This window comes from Neomonachus schauinslandi, chromosome 7, assembly GCF_002201575.2.
Source record: "Neomonachus schauinslandi chromosome 7, ASM220157v2, whole genome shotgun sequence".
Classification (NCBI taxonomy): Eukaryota; Metazoa; Chordata; class Mammalia; order Carnivora; family Phocidae; genus Neomonachus; species Neomonachus schauinslandi.
This window is the reverse complement of record NC_058409.1, coordinates 89,969,286-89,994,384: the sequence shown is the minus strand read 5'-3', so window position 1 is coordinate 89,994,384 and position 25,099 is coordinate 89,969,286. Positions and strand designations below refer to the sequence as shown.

Below are 25,099 nucleotides of genomic sequence, written 5' to 3'. Positions count from 1 at the left end.
GAACTATAACACCCATCCTCCTCATTTAGCTTTATCCAGTTTTATTTCACTTTCTTTATCACTCTGTCAATGGTAACGACAATCTAAGAGGACTATTTGCAAGGACAGGAGATCAGAGGCCTGTGAGCTATTTTGCTTTTGGTCTTAGTGTGTCCAGATTCATAGGCCACAAGCTGCTTCTATCCAGAGGGCTGTCATACTTGGCACCCACAGGCTACATTCCAGACACTCTGTGGGGACCCCCGGACCCAGGCTGTCTGCAGCAGCAGGACCAGAGGCATGCCGGGCTAAGGCCAACTGTAGACTGCTCTCCTTGGAAACTAGAAAATCCATCCCTTCCCCCCAGATAATAAAAGGAAGTGGTGCTCGGGGTGAGGAGGACTGGAAACCGAGGAGGAAAGTGAGTCAGTCTGGGGGACGGCAAGGGAGAGGGAGCCACGTCAAGTGGCCACATTGCAGGCCTCCAAGGGGGATGAGGGAACACTCCATCAGCAGTTTTCAAGATCAGCTTGTGGGAGAGAGAAAGGAGACATGCTGTCCAAGGAAAACAGTGTGGCAGCTGGCGTGGAGGGCCACATGTGGTTTGTGTTAGTGGCAGACTGGACTTAGAGGGGTTTACTGCCTCAGTATCACAAAGCCTCCCGTCCCAGAAGAGCCAGAGAAGGCTGTGGAGACTGTGGAGACTGTCATGCACAGCTGCCGACAGGGTCGCTGGGAAGCCACGTGGTCCTTGGAGCAGGACACGACATACCCAGGGCCGCGTGACATGGCTCGCTGTCTTTGGAGATTCTGTCCCCTTGAGGAGCTGGTCCGGGGACATGTTAACATGCTCAGGTGTCCTGGTGGACATGCCACGTGGGGCCTGCCTCCCCTCCCGTCTCTCCACCTCGCTCTTCTCCCTGCGGCCCTTCGGTCCAAGTCAGCAGGTCCTCAGTCTGACTTTCTTACTGGTCTGCCTGCCCTCGGGCCTGCCCCAGCACCTGGTATGTGCTGGGTACCTGGCATACAACTGTGCAAAGAATGAATGAGTAAAAAAAAAAAAAAGGTGGTTATCTGGTTTGGTCAGCCATGGAAAGCCCTCCCCTATTCTGCTGTCTAGGACAGGAGAAATCAGGTTCCAGGGGGCAGCAACAGGACCTGGACTGGGATTCAGAGGCAGCTGACCAACACAATCTCGCTCCCTTCTCTTTCAGAAAACAAGAACTGCTGACTGTGTGGGAAAGGGCAGCTACGGTACTGTCTCAGCTACCCACCACCGAGATGGCCACAGCTTTTCAGATGGGAGGGAGGAAAGACTCCATCAGGCGTATACATGTGGGAGGCACTGCGATTTCAGAAGACAGTGCCTGTGTGCGAGGACCCAGCCCGCACAGTACTCGGATAAATATGGCTGGCGGACTCCGAGGCCAGCTGCTGGCTAGGATCTTGCCGGGCAGCCTTCCCGGCTGGGCCAGGCCCGCCTGGGGAGTGGGAACCCTTCGGCTCTGCCACCCCACTACCTGCCCCCAGAAAAGATGAGAAGACACTCCCTTCCCTTTGGCCTCTGGGGTGGAGCACAGGGGCTTCCGGGCAGACACGCTCCAAAGCTCAGAAGTGCACTTGGGGCCGTCAAAGTCCCAGAGAGGGGACAGGCCAGTCCTGTCTCAAGTCCCACTTGGAAACAGTGACTTCTGCTGTGTGCACTGGGACAGCCGCTCCCATCTCTGGATCTCGGTTCCCTTCTCTGGGGAGAAACGAAGGTGCAGATCCACATGCTGCCCCCGCTTTCCTTCAGCTCGGGGATGGGCTGCATCTAGAAACAGTGCCCTTTGAAAGCCCCCGTCCCTAGGAACAGCCCTTTCTGGGTCCCCACAGATGGAGTGTCCCTGTGTACAGGACACGTGTGATGGCACTTCTCCCCCGAGCTCCCTGCTGGGCAGAGTGACCCAGCTGGCCGTGTCCCCTGCCACCGGAATTCTGCCAGATGCCCAGCTAGAAATCCTGCCTCTACACCTTTGCACATGTGGTTTCCTCTTCATGAAAAGCCCTCCGTGCCAGCAGGTCAGCTCCTTACTTCGGGTCAAGGCCCTGCTCAGATATCAGCTCCTCCAGAAGCACGCTCTGCCTGAGGCTCCCTGGCTGGGACAGAGGTCCCTCTCTGCACACCTGGGGTCTGGCTCAGCACATATTTAACTGTGCCTTCCGCCAGAGAAGCCCTGGTTCCACTGAAGACCATGATGCTGGCCTGGGGGGACACAGTGAGCCAGTGGGAAACTCAGAGGGCAAAGGTCGTGTGGCACAGTGTAGAGTGGACCCCTCCCACATCTGAGGTCTGTTTGTGAAGGGCCTGTGTTGTGCTCGGAGCAGCCCTCTGCAGGACAGGCTCTGCCCACGTCTTAGTGGGAGTGCCCAACGGGCCTCTGAAGGCCAGCTCTAGGCAGAACTCTGAGGCAAATCTATCTTTGAACAGACAGATGTAACACCAGTGCTGGGCCTCAAGGAGGCTGGGGGGCTGAGTGGTTAGGAGCACGGGTTTCAGACTCAGCCATACCTGGGCCTGAATCCCAGCCATGCTGCTTCTGGGCACATGACTCTGCGTCTCCGAGCTTCTGCTTCCCTGTCTGTGACTTCGGGCTTGTAAGTGAGGACTGAATGAGACGGCACAGAAAGTGGGCACCTGGCGCATTTCAGTAAATGCTCGCTGACCCCGTCACTGCATCACTCAACCAAACCCCATTTCCTCTAGGCACTGCCCTCAACGCTCTGCGTGTTCTAGCTGTCCCCACGCCCTGCTCGGATGCCAACTCCCTCTGGCACACTGGGATGGACTCTCCAGCGTGGGCCCCGGCTAGGGCAGAAAGGGAGGTTCAGAGAGGCCTGCCCAAGGCCACATAGCTGGTAACACAGAGCTGGGACCTGACACCAGGTCTTCCCATTCCAAGCCCAGGGCTCTATCATCTGCACCCTCATGTGAATGAGACACAAGGTCAGATGACCACTAGAAAGTGGCAGGCATGACGACCAGGGTCTGGCTGTTCTAAGCGTAAGAGGGTTAGGAAATCATACCGGAAGGTGAACTGTCATAAAGGGGACCTTCTCGCTGGTGACCGTGAGTCTCTTTTCCCACAAAGGAGCCTGAGGCATGCTCCTCCTTTCTACCCCAGGCAGCCTCTCTGTAGACTATTTCCTCTGCCTGAATGTCCTGCCCCTACCGGGAGGAGCATTTACTGTTTTCTGTCATCTACAGGCTATTTCTCCCTATCTGGCGGTAGCTGTCTGATTCCTTCTGGGGAATCTTCTACTCCTCGTTGGTCTACACACATTCTGCTCCAGTCCCCAGGCTGGCCCTGACTGGCCCAGCCATTGACCCAAGATGAACCAATGAGACTTTTGCTTAAATTGTTGGGGGTGTTCTTCTTTTTCCTGAAGCCACTGAGCTGACCTGTTGGATACAGCTTGGAGCTGTGGCCACCACTACCACACACCACCCTGCGTGGGCACGGAGAACGCTAAGAAGTGGAGAAAGGCAGGTCCTCATTGACATTTTTGCCCCTGGATCCAGCCATACCTGAAGCCAAGGATGCTTAGACATCTCAGTTACATTTAGCTAATCAATGTTCTTTTTGAGTAATCCATTTTGACTGGGTTTCTGTCATCTGCAACTAAAACAGTTCTGACTAAAACAAGATCTCACAGCCAGTAAGTGGCAGCATTTGGATCAAAGCCCAGGATCTTAACCACTCTATTAAACTGGCATCATCTCTTCCTCTAATCTTTATGCCAGTTCCTAGCAACAACCCACGCCTATCAATAATCCCAACAGCTGACATTTGCTCAGGGCTTGACAGCCCAGAAACTGCTCACACATACCACTTTTTAAAAAAAGCAATTGAGATATACTTCATATACCATAAAATTCACCTTTTTAAAGTGTACAATTCAGTGGTTTTTAGTATATTCACAAGGCTGTGCAACCATGACCATCACCAAATTCCAGAACATTTTCATCACCCCCAAAAGATACCCAGTACCCACAAACAGCCTCTTCCCCTTTCCCCCTCCCCCCAGCTCCTGGCAACCACGAATCTGCTGGATCTACCTCTTCTGGACACACATCACCACTTTTTTTTTTTTTAAAGATTTTATTTATTTATTTGAGAGAGAGAATGAGAGAGAGAAAGCATGAGAGGGGGGAGGGAGAAGCAGACTCCCTGCCGAGCAGGGAGCCCGATGTGGGACTTGATCCCGGGACTCCAGGATCATGACCTGAGCCGAAGGCAGTCGCCCAACCAACTGAGCCACCCAGGCGCCCCCCCCTTTTTTTTTTAAAGACACATCACCCCTTTTAAGTCCATATAAACCTTGTGAAGTAGCCACTAGAGAGAGGGACACTAGAAGCAAAGTGGCTAAGAGTGCGGCTTCTGGTGTCACCCGCCCAGTTTCAAATCCAAGTTCTGATGTTCACTAGCTGTGTGACCTTGTGCAAATGACTTAACCTCTCTGAGCCCAAGATTCTCCATCTGTATAATTGAATAAGCTTAACACGAGGATTCCATGAGTATCATCTAGATGCTTAGCAGTCAGTGCTCCAGAAATACCAGCTCGTTCTGCTGTCATTACCACACGTTACCGATGAGGACAGAGAGGCAACACAGGGGTTAAGGGGCGTGCCGAAGGCCACACAGAACAGGCTGCTGGGCCCCAAGTCTCCTGACTGAGTTCTCTGCATTTTCCATTACACCACGCTGGTCTAGCTGTTCCTCCACGAATGCCTGGCCCTCCCCATACTCTCTTGTGCCAAGTTACTTTTGGAAAAAGCCAAGGTTACTCGGCAGACAAGAGGAAGGGGAGGGTGGGATCACGAAATCATCTTACTTCAGGGGGTCACAGCCCCATGCGGGCTGGCCTCCTTGCCTGGTCCTTGAGAACAGCTGACTTTGGCTGGTGGGATCCTGCCCTCCTCTCTTCCAGTTCCCCGCTCTGGGGTGTGGGGGTTGGGGAGCAGGCCACTTGTAGGACAGCGGGACCCTCTGGAATTCCGTGATGTTCCCACTCCAGCCACCCATCTGGGACTCTTTAAAGCTGGCTGAAGCACTGCCTTTAGACTATCAGGGAGGGGCGTCTGAAGCAGCTGTTTATGTTATAGCAAACCCCCAATTATTGCCAATTATGCCGAGTGGGGGAGAAAACCTCATTTTTAAGTTCTGGAAGAAATAAGAAAGTTGAGTCAGAACAGGAGAGTCAGGGAGGACAGGCTTTGGGCCAGGGAGACTCGTGATCATACTCTGGCTCAAGCATTCCCAAATGATGTCACCTCGGGCAAGTCTCATCTGAACAGAGGGACAGCTAATGACAGTTAATGTGCTTACTGAGCAAGACACATCTTGAGTAACGGTCACAATGAATGCACGAGGAAAGTGTTTTCACTCTTAACATGCAGATGGGGAGACTGAGTCTCAGAAACACACAGAGGTGACACCAAGCTGAGATGTGAAAGGCAGAGCTGAGATTGGAAACATCTGTCTAATCCCAAAAGTCCAGGTCTAAAGCCCTGGGTATGCTGCCTCATTGGCTGCAGAACAACAGCTATTAACATTTCCAGAGTTTCTCTCCACCCCATCCTCATCCAACCTCTCCTCCTCCAGATGATGCTGTACCAAACACCAGACCCCTCTGGCCACAGCCGACAGTCTCGGAGGTGGATCCGGCACCCCTGGGACCATCAGATTCTTTCTCTCCTGGAGACTGGACCCAGCACCTAGAAACGCCAGAGTGTGGGCAACACGGAAGGACATTTCAACTGGGGGACTGCAGTGCTATCTGGGGATGTGGGCCAATGGTCCGGGGAGGAAGCTGGTCCGAAGAGGCCATCAGGAAAAGAGAGTAGGCTCGATGGGAGACCCTGTGGCCACAGCGAGAGATGGCTGGGGAGCTGCTAGGCCTCCGAGGGCCGTTCAGTTGCTGGCTCTGGGGCCCTGTGAGGCCAGCTGCATTTCCTGCTCTGGGGTCCGTGGGGCACACCTGCCTCTTCCCGTAAATCGACCCTACTCCTTCCTCTCTTCCTGCCTAAGCTGCTCCGGGGGTGTTGGCTCTGTGGATGTCCATAATCCCCAGGATAGCAATCCTGATTGTAGCAGTTCTATTGTTTCATTGTTCTCTGTCCTCTGTTATCCTTTTGGAGGTACCAGGCAGGCAAGAGGCTTCTGGAAGCAAAATACAGGTAGTCCTCCCTACACAGACCCGCTGTGCGTGAAAAGTCCGTTGAGCAACTTGCAAAAGTGTTTACCCAACATTCAATGTCTGAACTGAAGACCTGCTGTAATAGATCCGCATAGATCACCCCTGCATCTGGGTAAGAGGGTATGGATCTCGGTCATTCTCAGACAGGACTATTCCTCCTGCTCATGGCGTTCAAAGGTGTTGGGCATCATCTTCCTTGCCTTTCCCCCAGGGTTCAGCCCCTTCCTGGCCCCCATGCTGCTTCTGCCAAGTCTGTTTTAGATAGTACCTTAGCATCTTTAACATATAGTCTCTTTGTGTATTTACATGTTTCCTGTAGACCAGAAGGAAATATACATATGGTACTGTTTGATTTAGTTGCATTTTATGAACACAAAATGCCACTAACGAGTTCAGTGCATTTTAATAATTAGGTAACTGGTGTCTCAGTTGGTTTACATTACGCAATGACTCTTGGCAGCTTGTTATGTAGGCGTTTGAGATTGTTTTAGTGATATTGGGGAAACTGGTTAGGAGCACATTATTATCTCGCCTCCCCCTTTAAAATAATGAAATACAGATTCTGAAAACTCTTTATTTAACATTTTTAGGAATGGATTAGGTCCATACGACCAAGGCTGCCTGTGGTTAATATCACCCAAGCTTCCGAGAGAACATGTGAGGTCAAGACATGGGATGGTATGCAGAGGACACTGTGTTCACTGGGACTTCTGGGAAATGACCTTTCACTCTTTCCTGCTGAGTATGAGCCCAGAGCATTTTGTAACCCTGTGGGATCTGAGGATAAAGCCAACACCATGAAAGCAGGAATGCAGGATGAGAGGAAGGATCTGGGTGAGGTGGTACTGTGAAAACCCTGGATCAAGCTGTGCCTGAAGCCGAGAAGGTTTTTTTCCTCCTGGGATAGTCAAACGTGTGCTCCACAGATTTGTGTGTCATTCTTGCACAGGGACCGTCTTAATTTCTGTATCATTCTGATTTCAGTACCTGTGCTGCTAAACTAAGCACATGGACATCATTTTTAAATCTACGAAATAAAAAAGAACACTATGTGTCCGCCATGGGTGAGGGTCTAGGCTCTGACATCAACATGGAAAGTTAGTCCGATTAAACTTCTTCCTACACTGCAGCTCACTGGACACTCCAAATCCTTACCTGGAGGTCAAAGAACTTGCTGTAGCGCCGGTAAATGGCCTCCGTGGAGCCGCTGGACCATGTAACCCGGATGATATAGACCTACAAGAGGGACAGAGGAGATGGGCATTAACACCAAGGGAGCCCTGCCTTCTCCAGGACTCTGGAGCAAAGCACAGGGTTGAGTCAGAAAGACCTGGGTTTGAATCTCAGCTCTGCCGCCGACCAGCAGTATGGCTTTGGACAAGTCACCTGCTCTCTCTGGGCCTCAGCTTCCTCCACAATAATATGGGTATAACCCCCACCTCTGAGAGCTATACAAAGGATTAAATGAAATCAAGAACGAGAAAGCATCAGCACCCAGCTCATCTCAGGAGATGGTGTTCTTTTCAGCACTGTAGGGACTTCTTGCTTTCCACTCAATCCACAGAGCCCCGGGGCTGGCTATTTTTCCAGTCATTCTTAAAAAGAATCAGCTCTGAGGCTTTTGCTCCAACCTTTGAGAAAGTCAAGCTCTGTTTTCTTTGAAGTTGGTTGGCTATTAGTATGGGGACCTGGAGCTGCTGGGGGCCATCTCCTCACCGCTTGGAAGGAGCCTGCCTGAGTATGAAGCCAGCATCAGTAGATTCCTATACCACAGTCTGACCCTGAGATCCAGCTCTGCTTGAAGCTCAATCTACTCCTGTTCTGTCAAGTTTTCTGAGCCAATACATCTTGGGCCAAACCTGCCTTCTCAAGTTATTCTTGAAGCCAGTTTAAGTTGGGTTTCTGACACATGTAATCTAGTCCTGACTAATGCAGGATGGGAGGCAGGAGAGAGCTCTCTGAAGCCTGGAGACATCATGGTGTACTTTGAAGGACTTGGAAATGTTACTAGGAAACTTTCATTCAAAATGCGACAAGTTGGAGCAACTATGTGGGGGCTGGGGCCAGAGACCAGTGTGAACGCCAGGGACTTGCAGAAGAAGGGTCTCCAGGTGAGAAGAGATGAATAATGGAAAGATAAATCAGGACAAGATGGGAAGTGCCCTTGAGTGCCAAGCTAAGTCCACCAGGCATGACCTCTCCAAATCCAACACGCATTTTATTTCAAAGAAGCATGACAGAGAGGAAGAAACATGAGCTCTAGAGTCAAGAAGCTCTAGACTCACACAATTTCCTAACCCTCAGAGCCACAGCTTCCGTAACTGTAAAGTGGGGTCAGCAAGTCCATCTCACACAGAGCTGTGATGATTATTAGAGGCCAAGCTCCGAGCTCTTTGCCTGGCAGCAAGGAAAAGGTCAAGAACTTTTAGTACCCTGCACTCTGATTCTCCAATGCCTGCCCCATCCCTGCTCATAAAAAAGAGATTAATTCAATGTCAGGGATTTGGGCATCCCAGCCCTCCCTTGTTTGTGCTCCCCGGTCCTGGGGCCTTCACGGAGCCAAAGAACAGGTCAAGGCATCCTTTAGAAATCCCCTTGGAAAGGCGATTTTCTGACAAAAAAGAACTCTGTCTCTAAAGCCACCTGAGTAGTTGTCAGTTTTATTTAAAAGAACTTCAATTCTGCCTCATCAAGACTCCAGCACAGAGATTTTGAATGGCTCCCATTTGTCATTCATTCATTCACTGTACAACATTTAGTAAGTACCTCTTGAGTGCCAGGCACTCTGCTGGGTGCTGCGACACAATGAGGAACAAGAGACACCTAGACCTTGCCCTTGGAGAGTGGGAAGATGGACAACAGACCAGCAGACGAGCAAGTAGGTACGTCATTTTAAGTTGCATTCAATGCTTAGGAAGGCCCCCGGAGCCTGCTGTGAGTGCACGAGGCAGGGAGGTGGGGCAGCTGGGTGTCCTTGGAAGGGAAGGCCTATCTGAGGAAGCAAGCACTGAACGGAGACCTGAAGGACGAGGAGCTGGCCAGGAGAAGAGCTGAGAACAGAGTATTCCGGGCAGAGAGAAGACGAGTAAGGATACGGAGGCCAGGAAAGGCTGGACATGTCTGAGGTACAGGAAGACTGTCATGGCAAGCAGAGCCCGGGGAGGAGGGAGGCAGGGGCGGGGAGGCAGGCAGCGGTGGCATCATGAGGGGCTTGCAGGCCACAGGGAGGAGATGGGATTTTGTTTTATTAAAGAGTTTCAAGGGGTGGGGTTGTGTGACACGATTTAATGTATGTGTTTAAATATGTTTCCTATATATCCTTCTGGCCACTGCGAAAAATGGTGTGACGAGGAGCAGGGACACCACTAAGGAGGCCTTTCCATCACTGAAAGGGACTCAGCCAATCCAATGGCCCCAACTTCCAGATGGGTAAATTGAGGCCCAGAGAAGACCATACCAACAGTCCTGTCACCGCGGCATGCTTAAGCGAAGTTTGGATGACTCTTTGTCAAGAACAATGCTAATGTGGATTAAAAAACAAAGAAAAAAAAAAAAAGACTGATCATCAAAGTCATTGTTTTCCTAAAAGCAACCAAAAAAAGCATTCCCATAAATGGAAAAAAAAAATTCTGCTTACACAATTCATTCTCGATCTCTTGTTTATAGTTTTTAAAGCTCTGTACATATGGTACAAGTACTCTGCAGCAGTCCTAATTGGTTTATTGGAATCAACCTCTGAACACAATTTGATGCCTGCATTTTTAGGCACAGATCTAACTTTTTAATGAGAATTGTCCCAATGCAGGGCTTTGGCCTTGCCCAGGGTTTAGGGGTGGGTGAAAGGGCACACCCACTGGGTTCTGACGCCAGCCCTGCTACTGGGGGAGACTCACAGGCACCAATCTCTCTGGCCGTGGTGTCCTTCTCTCTTAAAACAGGGTGAGTAATTTCCCTTGAGGATTCACAGCAATCACTAATGCATGTGGGGCCTTGCCCAATGCCTGACACACAGGAGGCGGGCAAAGCTATTTTTTCCCGCATAGCAGTTGATCAATATGCCTGCTTATCTGGTATTCCCTTTCTTGTCTTGGTAACAGCAACTAATTTCCTTTGGAACGTCACCCCTCTCCCTTCCCTAGTCTTTGTGATGGGGAGGGGGCGTGCGTCCCGGGCCTGGCCAACCAGACTGTTGCCTGTCCCTGGCCACAACAATGGTTCAGGGACAGGCACGTGACCCAAGCCAGGCCAACGAGACTCAATTCTGGGACTTCTGATGGCATGGTCAGGGAAGAGTCCCCTCTCCCCACCGAGATGGCTAACTGGGAGGAGAACTATGTGGAAAGCATCTGTCACACAGAAGCAAGCAGCCAAGAGGGAGAGAAAGGGCCTGAGTCCTGTGATACCATTTGAACCCTCAGATCCAGCATCCTGGACATTTCACGGCCACAAGCCAAAACCTTCCCTTTCTTGTTTAAGCCAGTTTTAGTGTCTGTTACTTGCCATCAAAGCAGTCTGCTTGACTTTTTTTTTAATTTTTAAAGAGATTTTATTTATTTATTTATTTATTTATTTATTTATTTATTTACTTGCCAGAGAGAGAGAGAGGGAGAGAAAGAAAGAGAGAGCACACAAGCAGGGTGAGCAACAGGCAGAGGGAGAAGCAGATTCCCCACTGAACAGGGAGCCCAATGCGGGGCTCGATCCCAGGACCCCAGGATCATGACCTGAGCCGAAGGTAGATGCTTAACCGACTGAGCCACCCAGGTGTCCCCTGACCTTGGCTTTTAGATTCTATCCCAAATCCAGTTAACACTCAGTGTCCTGCTGTTAAGGAATTAAAAGCAGATTTTTTCATGGCAGCATTCTTCACAACAGCCAAATGATGAACAAAATGTGTTGTATACATACAATATTACATACATATTACTCAGCCTTAAAAAGGAAGGGCATTCTGACTCATGCTATAATGTGGATGAATCCTGAGGATATGATGCTCAGTGAAATAAGCCAGTCACAAAGAACAAATACTGCATGATTCCACTTATATGAGGTACCTAAAATAGTCAAACTCATAGAAACAGAAAGTTGAGTGGTGGTTACCAGGGGATGGTGAGGGGGATGGGGAGTTAGTGTTTAATGGCCATGGAGTTTCAGTTTGAAAAGATAATGAAAGTTCTGGAGATGGATGGTGGTGACTGCACAAAAGTGTGAATGTACTGTTTTTTTTTTCTTTAAAGATTATATTTATTTATTTGTCAGAGAGAGAGAGTGAGAGAGAGAGAGAGCGCACACGAGCAGGGGGAGCAGCAGGCAGAGGGAGAAGCAGGCTCCTTGCTGAGCAAGGAGCCCGATGCGGGACCTAATCCCAGGACCCTGAGATCATGACCTGAGCTGAAGGCAGATGCTTAACCAACTGAGCCACCCAGGCACCCCAGTGTGAATGTACTTAATGCCACTGAGCTGTACACTTAAAAATGGTTGCAATGGTGACATTTATGTTATATATATTTTTATAACACTTAAAGAAAATAACTTTTAACAAAAGTAGATTTCCTGCAGGGTTTATGTAGTCCATGTCATGTTCCCCTGGAAATGACACTGAAACCTTTTCCACAGAATAGCCCTCAAACCATGTGCTGCACATCTGAGAAAAGTTTGTGTCCAGAATGTATTTTTTTAAAAAAACCTCTCAAGGGGCGCCTGGGTGGCTCAGTTGGTTAAGCGACTGCCTTCGGCTCAGGTCATGATCCTGGAGTCCCGGGATCGAGTCCCGCATCGGGCTCCCTGCTCGGCAGGGAGTCTGCTTCTCCCTCTGACCCTCCTCCCTCTCATGCTCTCTGTCTCTCATTCTCTCTCTCTCAAAATAAATAAATAAAATCTTTAAAAAAAAAAAAAAAAAAAAACCCTCTCAAAACTCAACAGTAAGGAAACATGATCACAAGATGGACAAGAGATCTGAACAGATCCTTCATCAAAGAGGATATACAGATGGCAAATAAGTACACAAGAAGATGTTTGACATCATTAGCCATTAGGGAAAGACAAACTGAAACCATGAGATTATCACTACATATCTATTAGAATGGTTAGAAGAAAAATTACTGACAAACCAACAAAAACAAATGCTGACAAAAATGAGGGGTCACTGGAACTCTCATCCATTGGTGGGAAAGCAAGATGGCACCACCAGTCTGATGGATGTGGAACTACCGGGTGAAAGGTCGTCGATAAGGATAGTCACACGATGTGAGAGTACCACCCCACAGATTACTTTCCCAGCAAAGGGGAAAATGCACCTTTTCAATGCAGATCTGGTGGTTAGACTATGACGAGGCAATAAAACCTAGCATCACCAACAGAGAGACAAGCAGACACCCCGAGGTGATGCAATATGAAATATACAAAATCTTCTGTCCAGTATTGTTGCCAAAACATGTAACCTGAATCTCAAGCCTCTTGACCTAAGTTCCAATTTATAGAAAGTAAAGGAGAAAGAGGAACAAGCTAAGTGACACGGTAAGGAAACAATCAGACGAATTCAGAATGTGGGATATTCTAGAAGACTACCAACAGGGCATAGTTCGAATGCTGCTTCTTCCAGAAAGTCCTCTCTGACTGCTCCCTTCCTACCAATATTAGGTTGGTCTCCTGCTGCAGATCTCCTTGGCACCCACTTCCTCATCACCAAGTCAATTATACTTGACTGCAATTGCTAGCTGTCTGCTTTCCCACTAGGTTCTAAGTTTTGTGAGAGGAGGGACAGTGCCCATCCTGTTCACGGAGAGCTGTATATCCAGTGCAGAGCACGATGGAAAGTCTATGCTTCGTGAAAACACTAGAAAGAAACTGAGATGCTAGGAGGTCAAGCTCTCACAGATGGCAATGCCTATCCGAGGCAGGCCTGAGGTCTGTGGGAAGGGTGCCTAGCTCAGCCGTGTCTCTTGGAGGGTCCCACAGGCTTGCCTCTCCACTCTGCTCTGCGCCCTGCTTGGCAACCCCTCCCACTGGCACGTCTGCTGAGAGTCTCAGGGAGCAGCTGGGACTCCTTGCCTCTGGGAATGAAGAAATAGGGACCCCACTGGTCTCTGAAGGCCCCGGAGGGTTTCCTCCTGCTCCCTCACAGGAGGCCTTGAATCGGAATTAGCCACCATAGAAATCCCTTCTTGCTCAACCTCAGCAGCCAGACCTGCGTGATTTACAAGACCCAGACTCCCCAGGCCTGGATTCCCCTCAGGCTGTGTCATCAGGGCCAGGAGTACTGGGTTTCCTCACTTCCTCTAAGTCAGTACAGAGAGGAACGGGTGGACGGAAGAGCTGTGGGGTGGGGTCTACTGCGACCAGGGTGCTTGGGGCAGAGGTGGGCAGATGGCTGGGCTGTGGTGTCTCCTAAATTTCCAGGAGCCTGCAGGCTAGGCTAACACATCTGACATTCTCCTAGCCAGGAATGTTGGCGCAGAAGTGCAGTGACCCACCTGAGGTCACGAGTTTTGACATTCAGAGTGAGGACTGATGCAGGCTCCCTCTAACCCTGACAGCCTTGCTGAGGCAGGAATCATGCCTCCACCCCAGCAGCTACACTACAGCTGGGCTGTGGGTCTGCAGGCACATGCAAGCCCGTTCTTCCATTTTTGAGAGCCCACCAGGAAGCTGTGGAGTTTGGGGTTAAGATGGCCTAGATTCACCTCTGCTTTCATCTTGACTAGTTGCGTGGTCTTGGGAAAGTGGTTTAAACTCTCTGTGACTCAGCTTCCTTCCTGTGAAAAACAGGGATCATAACAGTATCAACCTCAGAGTTGGGGTGATGATTATGTGAGGATGTGCATGCAGAGTGCCTCACACAGGGCCTGCATGGGGTAAAAGCGATCATGATCATCATCACTATGAGCCAAACACAGGGGCATAAAGCTGAGGGAGACCTGGTCTCTGCTCACTGCTTCTATACCCGCTCCTCCCACAGCCCACCCACCTGCGCCTAGTCCCCCATCCCCAGGGCCCTGCCTCTTTCCTGGTCTTCTCTAGGCCCCGAGGGGGTCAGAGGCCTAGAACACAGGCCCAGTTCACCTGAGCCTGTCAGGAGTCAGGGCCCTGTCCCCTCCACATGAGTGTCTGCGGGGAAGGCCCTGCCACCTCCCACCCCCATCCCCAGGCCTCAGCCTCAGCGGAGGGGAACTGCGTCCGGCCCAAAGGCAGCGTCCCCACGTAGCCATGAGCTTGCTTGGTGCCAGGGCTTCACCTACCCTGGCCTTTCCTCCTCTACCTAGGGTTGATGACTGTTCGAGTCCTAGGTCAGTGTGACCTTGCCAGGAAGTGCCCCACAAAGGACAAAGAACCAATCTACTCATGGATGTTGTGAGGGGTGGCCTGGGCCACAGTGACCCACCTTCCGATGACTACCCTGTCCTGAGGCCTCCAGAAGCTACTTTTCCTTGACTTACACTGCTTTCAGAAGACAGAAAAGAAAAAAGAAAAAAGAAAAAAAGCCCTCTGGCAGATGCTGAGAGTCCTTTTTGGACCCCCCACTTGAGAAGTGCCACCTGTCCTGCCCATCTCACGGCCCCAGCTGACTGTGCAGGGCGGGCCAATCAGCTTCTCTCAGGAATCTGGAATCAGACCAGATGTCAGCACCAGCCAGAGCCACCTCCACACTTGGTGACAGACATCTGGTATGCAGAAAGGGACAAATGAAGGGGAGGCACAGGAGAGAATCGGCAAGAGCCTGGCCTGGCTCCTGCCCATGCTCCGGTTCCTGCTTCTGCGACACACAACAGGGACCTGGGCCTTCGATTTAACTCCCCTTTTGGCATGAAGAGGGTTTTTATGCAACTAAAAGAATTTTATGACATAGAGAAGAAAGTTCGGGCACTATATTAAGTAAAAAGAATAGGCTAAAAGAAAAATGAATCTCAATCTCAAAAAAGTTACATATACTGTATGTAAGTGTATGCGTGTGCATGTACATACATCATTTCTGGTAGTGATGCTCTATAAAGTCTTTGTGAACACAGATTTAGCAAATACCGAACCACTGCTCCTGGGGGAAATATAAGGTTAGGGTCCTGCAAGCCTCTGGTCACAACATTTTCATGAACGGACCCATATATAGCTTGGCTGTTTCTGTTTAAAGACACCTTATTCAATGTGTACTGTAAATGCATTAACATTGAACTCCAGGCCAGCGACATTGTACCTCACGCCTAAACGAAGCTTATCTAACATACGTGTTTTCCCCGTGAAGACACATCACAGCCTTCCCGAGCTTAGGAATGCCAGACAGCACTTCAGCACAATGTGTGGGGTCATTTCAAACAGTGAAATAACCAACAGGAAGTACAAAAATGTAACAGAAAAAGAAAAAGAGAACAGTGGCACTGAAGGGATCATGAAAAAGACACTTGTTTCGAGGATCAGAGCTGAAAGCAGAAGGCAGAGTGTCACCTTGCCCAGCCTCAGCTGGGCACGCGCACAGCGGGTGACACACACGTTTTGCTGCTCTGCACACGCCCGTGTCCACGAGGGACCACGGAGGTGCTACGAGCATTGAAGTTGGATCACAAATAAATTTTAGCAAGCAGGCGAGTCCCCGAATACGGAATTTACAAATGTGGCAGATTCACTGCACAGTATATAAATGTGTGTGTGTGCTGCGTATATAAACCAGTGAGATACACAGATTATATATCATATATAGGGTGTGCTTTGGGTTGGCAGGAAAAGTAGGATTTTTTCAATTCTGTTTTTTTTTTTTTTTAAAGATTTTTATTTATTTGACAGAGAGAGACACAGCGAGAGAGGGAACACAAGCAGGGGGAGTGGGAGACGGAGAAGCAGGCTCCCTGCGCGGGGAACCCGATGCGGGGCTCGATCCCAGGACCCTGGGATCGTGACCTGAGCCGAAGGCAGACGCTTAACGACTGAGCCACCCAGGTGCCCCTCAATTCTGTTTTTGAAGCTTTGTCTTTTTCAGATTTTCTTTTATAATCAGAAAAAAAGATGCCACTATCCCAGGAGGACAAAAGGAAAGGGTCTGTGGCCCACTTTCTTGTCTTGCGCCCCAGGACAGCATCTTCTCTGGGTCTAGGTACAGCGGATAGCCCAGGGTGGGGGTGTGGGGTGGGAGGAAGCTGGGAGTTGGCAGATGGGGCCTTAGCTCTGTGAGTTAGGGTAAGTCCTCTCCCTCTTTGAGCCTTTGTTCTCTGAAAAATGGGGATAAAAATGCTTGTCTTTTCAACCTTATGGGCACTGTAAAATCGAATGAGATTTTTTTTCCCCAAAAGCTCCAGAAATGGAATCTATGTTGACTAGAATCTTAGCTGCGGCTGGCGCTTGAGGGAGGGTGTTTGATGTGTGCTTCCTAAGCCCTCCGTCCTCACCTCCCTTGGCATCTGCGGCCCATGAGGGTGGAGGCTCCCAGTGCCTGGAGGGCCCCCATTAAGGACGCAGAAATTTAGGTCTCATTTCCAAGTGACAACAGCCAACGGGTCAGTTTGTCCATGAATAAAGATTTAAATCAGAACAAAGCTTAGAGGCCCTCGAGACAGGCCAGGGGCTGGGTCTGGGCAAAACTAAGTGGTGGGCCTGAAACAGGCCAAGCGCCTCCGTAGGCCCCAGCAGCCCCAGTAAATTGACATCCCTATCCCTGCAGACCTACTGGCCAGATCTCTGCCCAGGCTGCCGCTCCTGGAAGGGCCCCAGCGCTCCTTCCGTAAGCCCTCTGCCGTCCCCACGCAGCAGGACATGAGGACATGAGACAGCTGCCTCCCTGCCTCACGAGTGCTGTGATCTCATACGTTCTCATCATAAGAACTCGAAAACATGAGAAGGCGTTTCTGCCCTGTGAATAAAATCTCTGAGGCACAGGGGAACGTCCTCCAGTATCACTTTGCTTTGCAAATCTATTTAGTGGGGTTTTCGAGGGTTGGCAAAGAACCCAGCTGACAGTTCCAGCTGAGACTATTTAGAAGGGGTGGGGCCGCTGCACTCGTCAAGACAAAGTGATTACGTTTTGGTCTGGGTTGCAATGGCCAGAGCTTTTAATTTTGGGGGAACGATTGTGGGTGTAGGTGGGGAAGGATCCGGTCCAAGGGCTTTTCAAAGGGACAGTCTTTCCTAAGATCACTGTGTCTCAAGGTATGCAGGAACTTGGGGTACACGAGCTGGTGTGAGCTGACACACGATCTCAGCACTAAACTGCAGGGAATCCCAGAGAGACAAAGTTAGTCTCTGCCATTCCCTTCCCTTTGGAAGTTTGGCAATAATGGTTTTTGAACACTCTCTCCAACACTTGCTGGTCTCTTTTCTTAAAGAGGAGACAGAAGACCTCAGGGCAGGCAACACTAGCCAGGAAGAACTTGAACACATTGATTTTCCTTTTCCTTTCTATTTAGTTTCCTTCTGTTTCTAGAAAGTACTACGGGTTTTCCATTTATGGGAGACGGCGAAAGCAGTACCTTTAAAAATAATTTAAGTTAAAAAATGGAGTCAAGCTGAAGAAGAACACTGAATTAAGCATATGGAGCACAGGGGTTTGTGGACATGTTGGACACTGAGACGGTGCCCGGAGGAGGATGGAGAATGAGGACAGTACTGTTGCAGGGACTCCCTTGCCATTCTCACTCTATCTGGACTTCTGTTGTTTGCCGGCCAATGAGCCTACAACACTTCTCAAGTGGGAAGCCCTCTCCTGGCTCCACAATGCTGGTGGGCTGTCTGGAATGACGGGGGAGATGGAAGAAAATATCTAAAGAGAGGGCACCAGTGGGGTAGAGGGGGCTGAGACTGTTTTCCTGCAGAGGCTGTGAGAAATTGCATTAGCAAGACAGAGATCTGTGATCCATTAGCAATCTCTGCCATAGGCACGGGGATTGTAGGATGTGTGCTGCATACTCAGCATCCCTTATCTGGATCAACCCCTCCATTTACAAATGGGGATATGGATGGGCCAAGAGGTGCAGCAACCTGCCAAGGGTTACACTCTCAGCCATGGACTCTTTCCACTTCCACGGCAGTGTCCAAATTTCTACGCAAGATCCTCTGGCCTCCTGCACAATGACTTGTCCAGAGAACTTAAGAACTGATGAAGCCAGTGGTTAGATTGGCCCGTAAGAAGTCCCTGATCCTGGTGAGGTGGCTGGGTCTCTGCGCTCTCCACCCTGGTTTCCATTAGGCAGCACCACTTTAGGCTCTTCTATATATGGAGGAGGGTGTAACCCAGCAGCCAGCTGGCCCAGCTGCCAGACCCTAGGGGTCCATGCTGCCACCAGGCAACCATCGGTGCAGGTTCCAACAGGGCCTGGGCTCTTCCGCTCTCCACAGCCCTCCTTTGCCTGCTTCAGGCTGACAGCAGGGGACTCTTAAGACTTGCAAATATTTGCAAACCCTGCTCCAGACCATCCCTTATTTTATAGTTGGAGTTATGAGGTCAGAGAGGGGAAGGGACTTGCCCAGGCCATGCAAAGAGCGGACTGGAAGGTGGGAACCAGACCCAGGGGTCCTCCTGGGAGGTGCTGAGGATGCAGGAGCTCTGTTCCAAAATGCTATTTCTCAGATCTGAGGAGCAGCAGAGCCCCTTTTAGACGGAAGGAGGAAAACCCGTCTCTTATGCAGCACACTGAGGGGCTCGGGCTTCTGCTCACAGGCCACATAATTTCTGCAGCGAGGCCTTAGCCCGGGATAACGGAAGCGGTCCTGTGCCGCAACTTAAATACAAAAGCACGTGCTGCCCTGAAATCAGGCAGCGGTGTTAAGTTTCAAGAGCCAGAGGAACCCACTTCCTGTAGAGAAGGCTCCCGGGAATACGTCTAAGGGCACCCAGGAGACAGCAGACCCTGGTTTAAGAAACCGACTTTAAAAGATGGGCGCAACCCCCTCCCCCCTTAAGCTCCCTCACTAACTGGGTTTTCTGGGTTGGCGGATCCCGGGACAGCCTGGTAAATGACTGGCTGGGCTCCAGATCCACCTCTCCGGCAATATGCTGTCCTGGCCTGAGGTGGAGGAGCCCAGTGTGAGGGGGTGGGAGGCAGGGAGGGAGAGAAAGAGAGAAGGGTGGAGGAGAGAGGGAGGGAGCAGAGGCAGTTGGATGCGTTCTGAGGGCTTAACTAATGGGAAACATGATTCTGCTGCTCCCCGTGGAGACCACAAGTTCCTCTGGTTCCGATCTGTCAGCTCTCCCCAGCTGTCTACCCAACATCTGGCCTATGTAGGTCAGCACTCCCAACCTCCTTTTGCAATTGCAACACCCTGCAGTTTGTCTGATTGCCCAACACCCCCAGAGCAGCATCACTGCCGGAAGGGCTGAGGATCGTGTATTTATCTTTTCAGAGAAAGTACATTAAGTTTATTCCTGGAGAAATGCTGCCAAGTGTCACGATGCCCCGGAGACCCAGGAGGTGATGGCAGGGTGTCCCGGTGGGGCGAGACCAGGGTGAGTGGGGGCCCAAGACAAGACCAGTGACCATGTTGGGGACGGTGCTGCTGTGCTCTGGCCCTGTGCTGAGCGCTTTACGAACACAGTGTGCAATCCTCAGCGGCTGTCCGCCAGGAGGGTGGGGCTGCCCTCAGGGCAGAGGCGGAAACCCAGGCCCGGAATGGAGTGGAGTGGTGACCTGGCCTGCCTGAGGTCACACAGTTGGGAAGAACAAGCAACATCAGGGATTGAATCCCAGCCCTTTCAGCCTCTGAGGTCCCCTGTCCTCCTGGCTTCCCAAGGCCAGGCCTCAGGTGTCCTGGCCCCAGGCCAGAACTTTCCCGTCCTCACATCAGCGTCAGGAAGCACCATGCTCAGGCTTCACAGCTAAGTGACACACTGGGGGTGGCCGGCTGCCAATTTTCCTTTTTTTCCCCTCAATCTTTTCAATTAAGTGAATGCTTGGAAAGGGGCCCAAATACAAGTGCTGGAAGCGCAGGCTGCAGGTAAGATGCTCTGGTTTAGGACTGTGTTCCCACCGCTCCTTGTCCATAGCGTACGCGGTGACTGCGCAGGCGGGGCCTAGGGTCTCTGACTCCCCGTGGGCAGAGGGGTGCCAGGCTGGGATGAAAATCTAATTGTCTCCTCTGCTTCAAACACTTCAGTTCATTCACCCACTCACGCATTCAGCAAATAAGACAGAGTGCCTACTGTGTACGAAGCTCCCTTCCAAGGGCTGGGGCTCTGGCCATGAAGGAGACAGAAGCCCCTGCCCTTCTGGAGCTTTCCGCCTTGTCAAGGAAGGCAACAACAGCATGCTGTGGGGCTTAGGGGGCCTCCTCCCGCTCTGACCCAGCCTGACTCTCCCTGGCCTCCTGGCCTTGCACGTGCCATGGCCTCCGGCAGGAATATCTCTCCCTTTGCTTGGCTAGCACCTCTTTATTTCTCAGATGTCAACTTAGGGAGCCTCTGGAGACCTCGGATCTGGCTCTGTTCCCATTCTCTGGGTTCCCACAACGACGGGGGCTGCCCTCTCTCAGTACACATGCCTCTGAGTGTGCTGTTTTGTCCCCCCCTCTCCCACGTCTGTCTGGGGCACCATGCTTTTGCCAGTGCCTGGTGACATTAGGCTCTTGGGAAATGTCTGGTGAAAGACAAAAAGGCAGATGGACAGAGAGACAGGCAGGCAAAGAGACAAAAAGCCAAGACAGGGCCACACAGTCATAAATCAAGGTGACCTCACTCAAGGCTCTCTTGTGTCTGGAGAGTAACAATGCTCTTGAAATGGCTGAATGGACAGCTTAACTGCCAAGGGTACTAGAAACAGAACCAGCTTTGTGACAGAGGAGAATGCAGGCATGGGGCCCGGCCCTGGAAGAGAAGTCCACATCTCACCCCCAGGCTTCTCACAACAGGCCACAGAGAGAAAGAGAACATCACAGGCGCAAGTTCAACTACAAGTGCAGGCATCATCCCACTGCATTCAAGAGTTAGGCCAGCCTGAGGGAATTCTCTGGAGGGGGAGGGGAGGATGAGGAAACTGTTCTGTAACCTGTCTGTGGTGGTGGTCACAAGAACCCACACATGCATAAAAACTCAGAATGCTATATCAAAAAGGAATTTTACTGCACACAACTAAAATTTAAAAATAATAAATATACACACACCAATCACTCCTTAATGTTATTAAAAAACAGACGGGCACTGGCTTTAGAGTACCCGGGTATGAATCTTGGCCCTATAGCTTGAAGCTGCTGTGTGACTTTGTGAGTCAATGCATGGCTCCGAGCCTCCACTTTCTCATCTGTAAAATGGAGAGAACAGTATCTACTTTTTAAGGTTGGCTAAGGATTACAGGAACTAATGCATGACAGGTGCTTGGCACACTGCCTGACTACAGGCAGCTTCCAGCACTATCACTGATAACCCCATTACAGAGATGAGGCACTGGAGGCTCAGACAGTCTGTCTCTCCTGGGCCAACTCAAATCTTTCGAGGTAAGCTATGTTGAAAGGAAAAGTCAGGAATGTCGTGCTGTGAAACCCAATCAACTGTCCCCTCCTCGTGTGCCCACACACAGAGCTGCCCACCCTTGGAGCCTGTCTTTCCGTCACTGCCGGAGTCTCATCCAGATGGTGGGCAGCAGGAACCACTTCCAAGCTGGCCAGGCTACCTCAATTCTTCTAGACTGAGACACAGAATTGGTGGAAACACTTGCTGGTCCGGGTGCGCAGCTCCAGCTTGGGCCTCAGCTGCCAACACACGTCCTCGCACACATCTGGCCTGAAGCAGGATGGGGAACTTTCCAATGGCAAGCAGAGGTGCTGGCAGCTGGAGTCCCGGCTTGCTGAAACCAACCTGAAGGCTGGCTTTCTAGGAAAGCCTCCAGCGCAGGCACTTAGGGCTTGTGGGATCTCCACGGCTGCCAGGCCTCAGAGGAGCCCCAGGCCATGCAGGAAACAGCTGAGAGATTTCACGTTGGGGCCTCTCCTGTGTGAACAGGGCTGCCTAGAGAGAAGTGGGCAGCCAACATGAGCACCCACTATGTGCGAGGCATACAGACAGTAGGGATAAAGCTGCCCAGGTAATGAAAAACAATCAAAATGGGCCACACTTATTGGGCTGATCAGGGACTATGCCAAGTACTTCATTTACGTTATGTCGTGAGATCTGGAGACTCAGAAAAGGTAACTGGCTTACCCAAGGTCACAGAGCCACGGTGTGACAGAGCCAAGATCTAAACCCCAGCTGTGTGACATGGTGGGGAAAAGCTCAGTTATGTGTGGTCGGAGGGGTCTCAGCTCTTACCTAAAGGGTCCAGCACAGTGCCTGGCACATAGGGGGTCTCAATAGAGAAGACATTAGTTGAATCCTCTCAGGGCCACAGACCCCCTAAGAAGCACTCTCTAGCCACTGTGGGGGCACAGAGGGGATGAGGGTTCATTCTGCAGGGGGCGCTTAGAGAGACTCTCCAGATGAAAAAAAAACAACTGCTCTGCATCTTGAGGGATGAGTAGGAGTTTTCTGAATGAGGACCAACACCTAATGACCACTTACTAAATCCCCAGCACTCTGCTCTCAGGAAACCCTACAGAGTGAACCCTACTATCCACCCCATTTCATAGCGGAGAAAACCGACATTCAGACAGTTTAGGTCACTGGCCCAAAGCCATGCAGCTGGTTAAGGAGGATGCCAGAATTTGAACCCAGATTTGTTTTAGTTCAGAATGCCCAATCCTAACCAAGAAGACCAGGTGAAAAGTGAGTCATGTGGATCATAAGCAACTGTATTTACTTCCCCTGTTCCCAAGAACAGCAGAGCTGAGAATCCTGCCTCTACCACTTACCAGCCAGGTGACTTGGGGCAACAACTCTCTGTTTTGAAAAGTAAATGAGGCCACACATGGGAAGCCGAGGACAGCGCTGCGAGCAGTAGGTGCTCTCTAATGTGTAGATGAAATGGGCTCATAAACCAGTGTTCAGCACCAACCACACTTACTATCCCTGACAGGTTCTCAAACCTGGTTGCACAGTACATTTGGGGTACTTGTTAAAACTTCAGAGTTTGACCCTAGCGAGCCCCTCCCACTGCGGGGGTTCAAACCTTGGCCCTGTTACTTCCTAGCTGCATGGGCCTGGGCAAGTCCTTTCTCAGCCCAAGTCCTATCTCAGCCTACTTCTCCATCTATAAAATGGGGGTAATAGTGGTGCCTACATCATGGGGTGATGGTAAGGATCAGGTGATTCAATGCATGCAAAGCTCTAAGCACAGCACCAGGTACACAGTAGCTACTCAATAAAGAATGGTTGTTGTTACTTCTCCCCCAACCTAGAGTCAGTGGGTGCAAAGATAATGAAATGTTATGTAGAAGCCTGACTATTCTTTTTTTTTTAAGATTTTATTTATTTATTTGACACAGAGAGCGAGCGAGCACAAGTAGGCAGAGCGGCAGGCAGAGGGAGAGGGAGAAGCAGGCTCTCTGCTGAGCAGGCAGCCCGATGTGGGGCTCGATCCCAGGACCCTGGGATCATGACCCGAGCTGAAGGCAGTCGCTTAACTGACTGAGCCACCCAGGAGACCCTAGCCTGGCTATTTTTGATCCTACCAGGCAGAGATCAGAAGACTCCAAAAGTCTGGGACCTTCTAAAACAAGGTCAAATGGACTTGGGACCTCCAAGATGGGAGGGAGCTCAGTGGAGAAGGAGGTGGGAGCCAAGGGGGTTGGAAAGGTTTAGGAGAGAGGCCAGAGCAAGGGGCCCAGCAGCCAGCTCTCGTCCTGGGTCCTCCCTTCCCCGCTGGTCATGTTGCCTCCTTACTGGCTATCTCCTCCACCACACAGCCTCAGCTGAGGCCTGGGCCATCTCATTTTGGATGCCAGCAGCTGTTCCCACAAGGTCCTCCTGCCCCTCTGCTCACCTAATAGGAGTATTTCTAGAACACAGCATCTGACCGGATTCCCTTCCTCCTTAGTCTCTCTAGTGGTTCCCTCTTAATGAAAAACAGCAAAAACAACAATACCGATTCACATTTAATGAGCACTTCCTTACTCCTGGCCATGCTACTGGTCCTTATTCCCTTATGGGGCAGGACTTATTGTTGCCCCCATTTTACGGATGGGGTAACTGAGTCTGGAGAAGCTGACGGCCTTATTTAGTTCAGGCCAACACAGTCACCAGCCTGGGTTTCTGCAACGGCTCCCTGTCTGGCCTCCTGCCTCTACAGGCCATTTTGGCTCTGCCTCGGTGGGGCTGTGGACAAGGGCTGGACCAGGAGACGCTGGGCCTGGATCAAGAGTCTAGATGCCAGGACCTGGATTCAACAACTGAACAGGAGGGCTCAGGAAGAACACTCCAAAGTTTGTAAAGATAACTGACACAAATCCTTCCTGTCACCCTCCAGGCCCCCAACCAAAGCCAAAGACACTATAGCAGAAAACTGTAGAAGCTGAGACTATCTAAACAAGGGTCAGAAATGTGGCATTCCAAAGAGGCTCTCAGGGAGTCTCAGTCTACAGCTGCCATTTGCTGGGCCAGGGGGCCCCAGGGAATGCTGGGAGCTCTCCCAGCCACGAGGCGAGGCCACGCTACACAGAACAGGCAGCCCAGCCTCAAGACAGCAACAATGCCAATCGCACATACTCTGAGTTTGACAGACGTGGGTTCCAATCCTGGCCATACCATGTCCTTGAGCAAGCTATCTGGGAGCCTCAGTTTCCCCATCTGTAAAACAGAGATGCTATTTCCTGTCTCTCAGGGCTGTTGTAATGTATAAATGGGATAATGTCTGTAAGATGCCTGGTCTAGTGGTGGACATTAACCTCCTTCCATGTAGGCAGACTGGGTTCCTTAGGCCAAAATCAAATCCAGATCATTAGGGTGAACCAGGTGAAACTGTTATTTGTATGGGTTAAAAACTGACAATTTCATATGGTTCAACCTAATAGCATCCCAGAGGGCTGGAGGATTCCTTCTGCTTCC

The 25,099-nt window shown here is 50.7% G+C and overlaps 1 protein-coding gene across 2 annotated transcripts in view; it reads right to left on the bottom strand.

Moving 5' to 3' along the window:
- Positions 1 to 25,099, bottom strand: part of SH3PXD2B (SH3 and PX domains 2B) — a 102,284-nt gene that overhangs the window by 63,856 nt on the left and 13,329 nt on the right. For both annotated transcript variants that reach the window (XM_021701250.2, XR_002480954.2), the window contains exon 2: positions 7,375 to 7,455. In XM_021701250.2, coding sequence (XP_021556925.1) covers positions 7,375 to 7,455 — 81 coding nt within the window. The remainder of the gene's footprint in view (positions 1 to 7,374; positions 7,456 to 25,099) is intronic.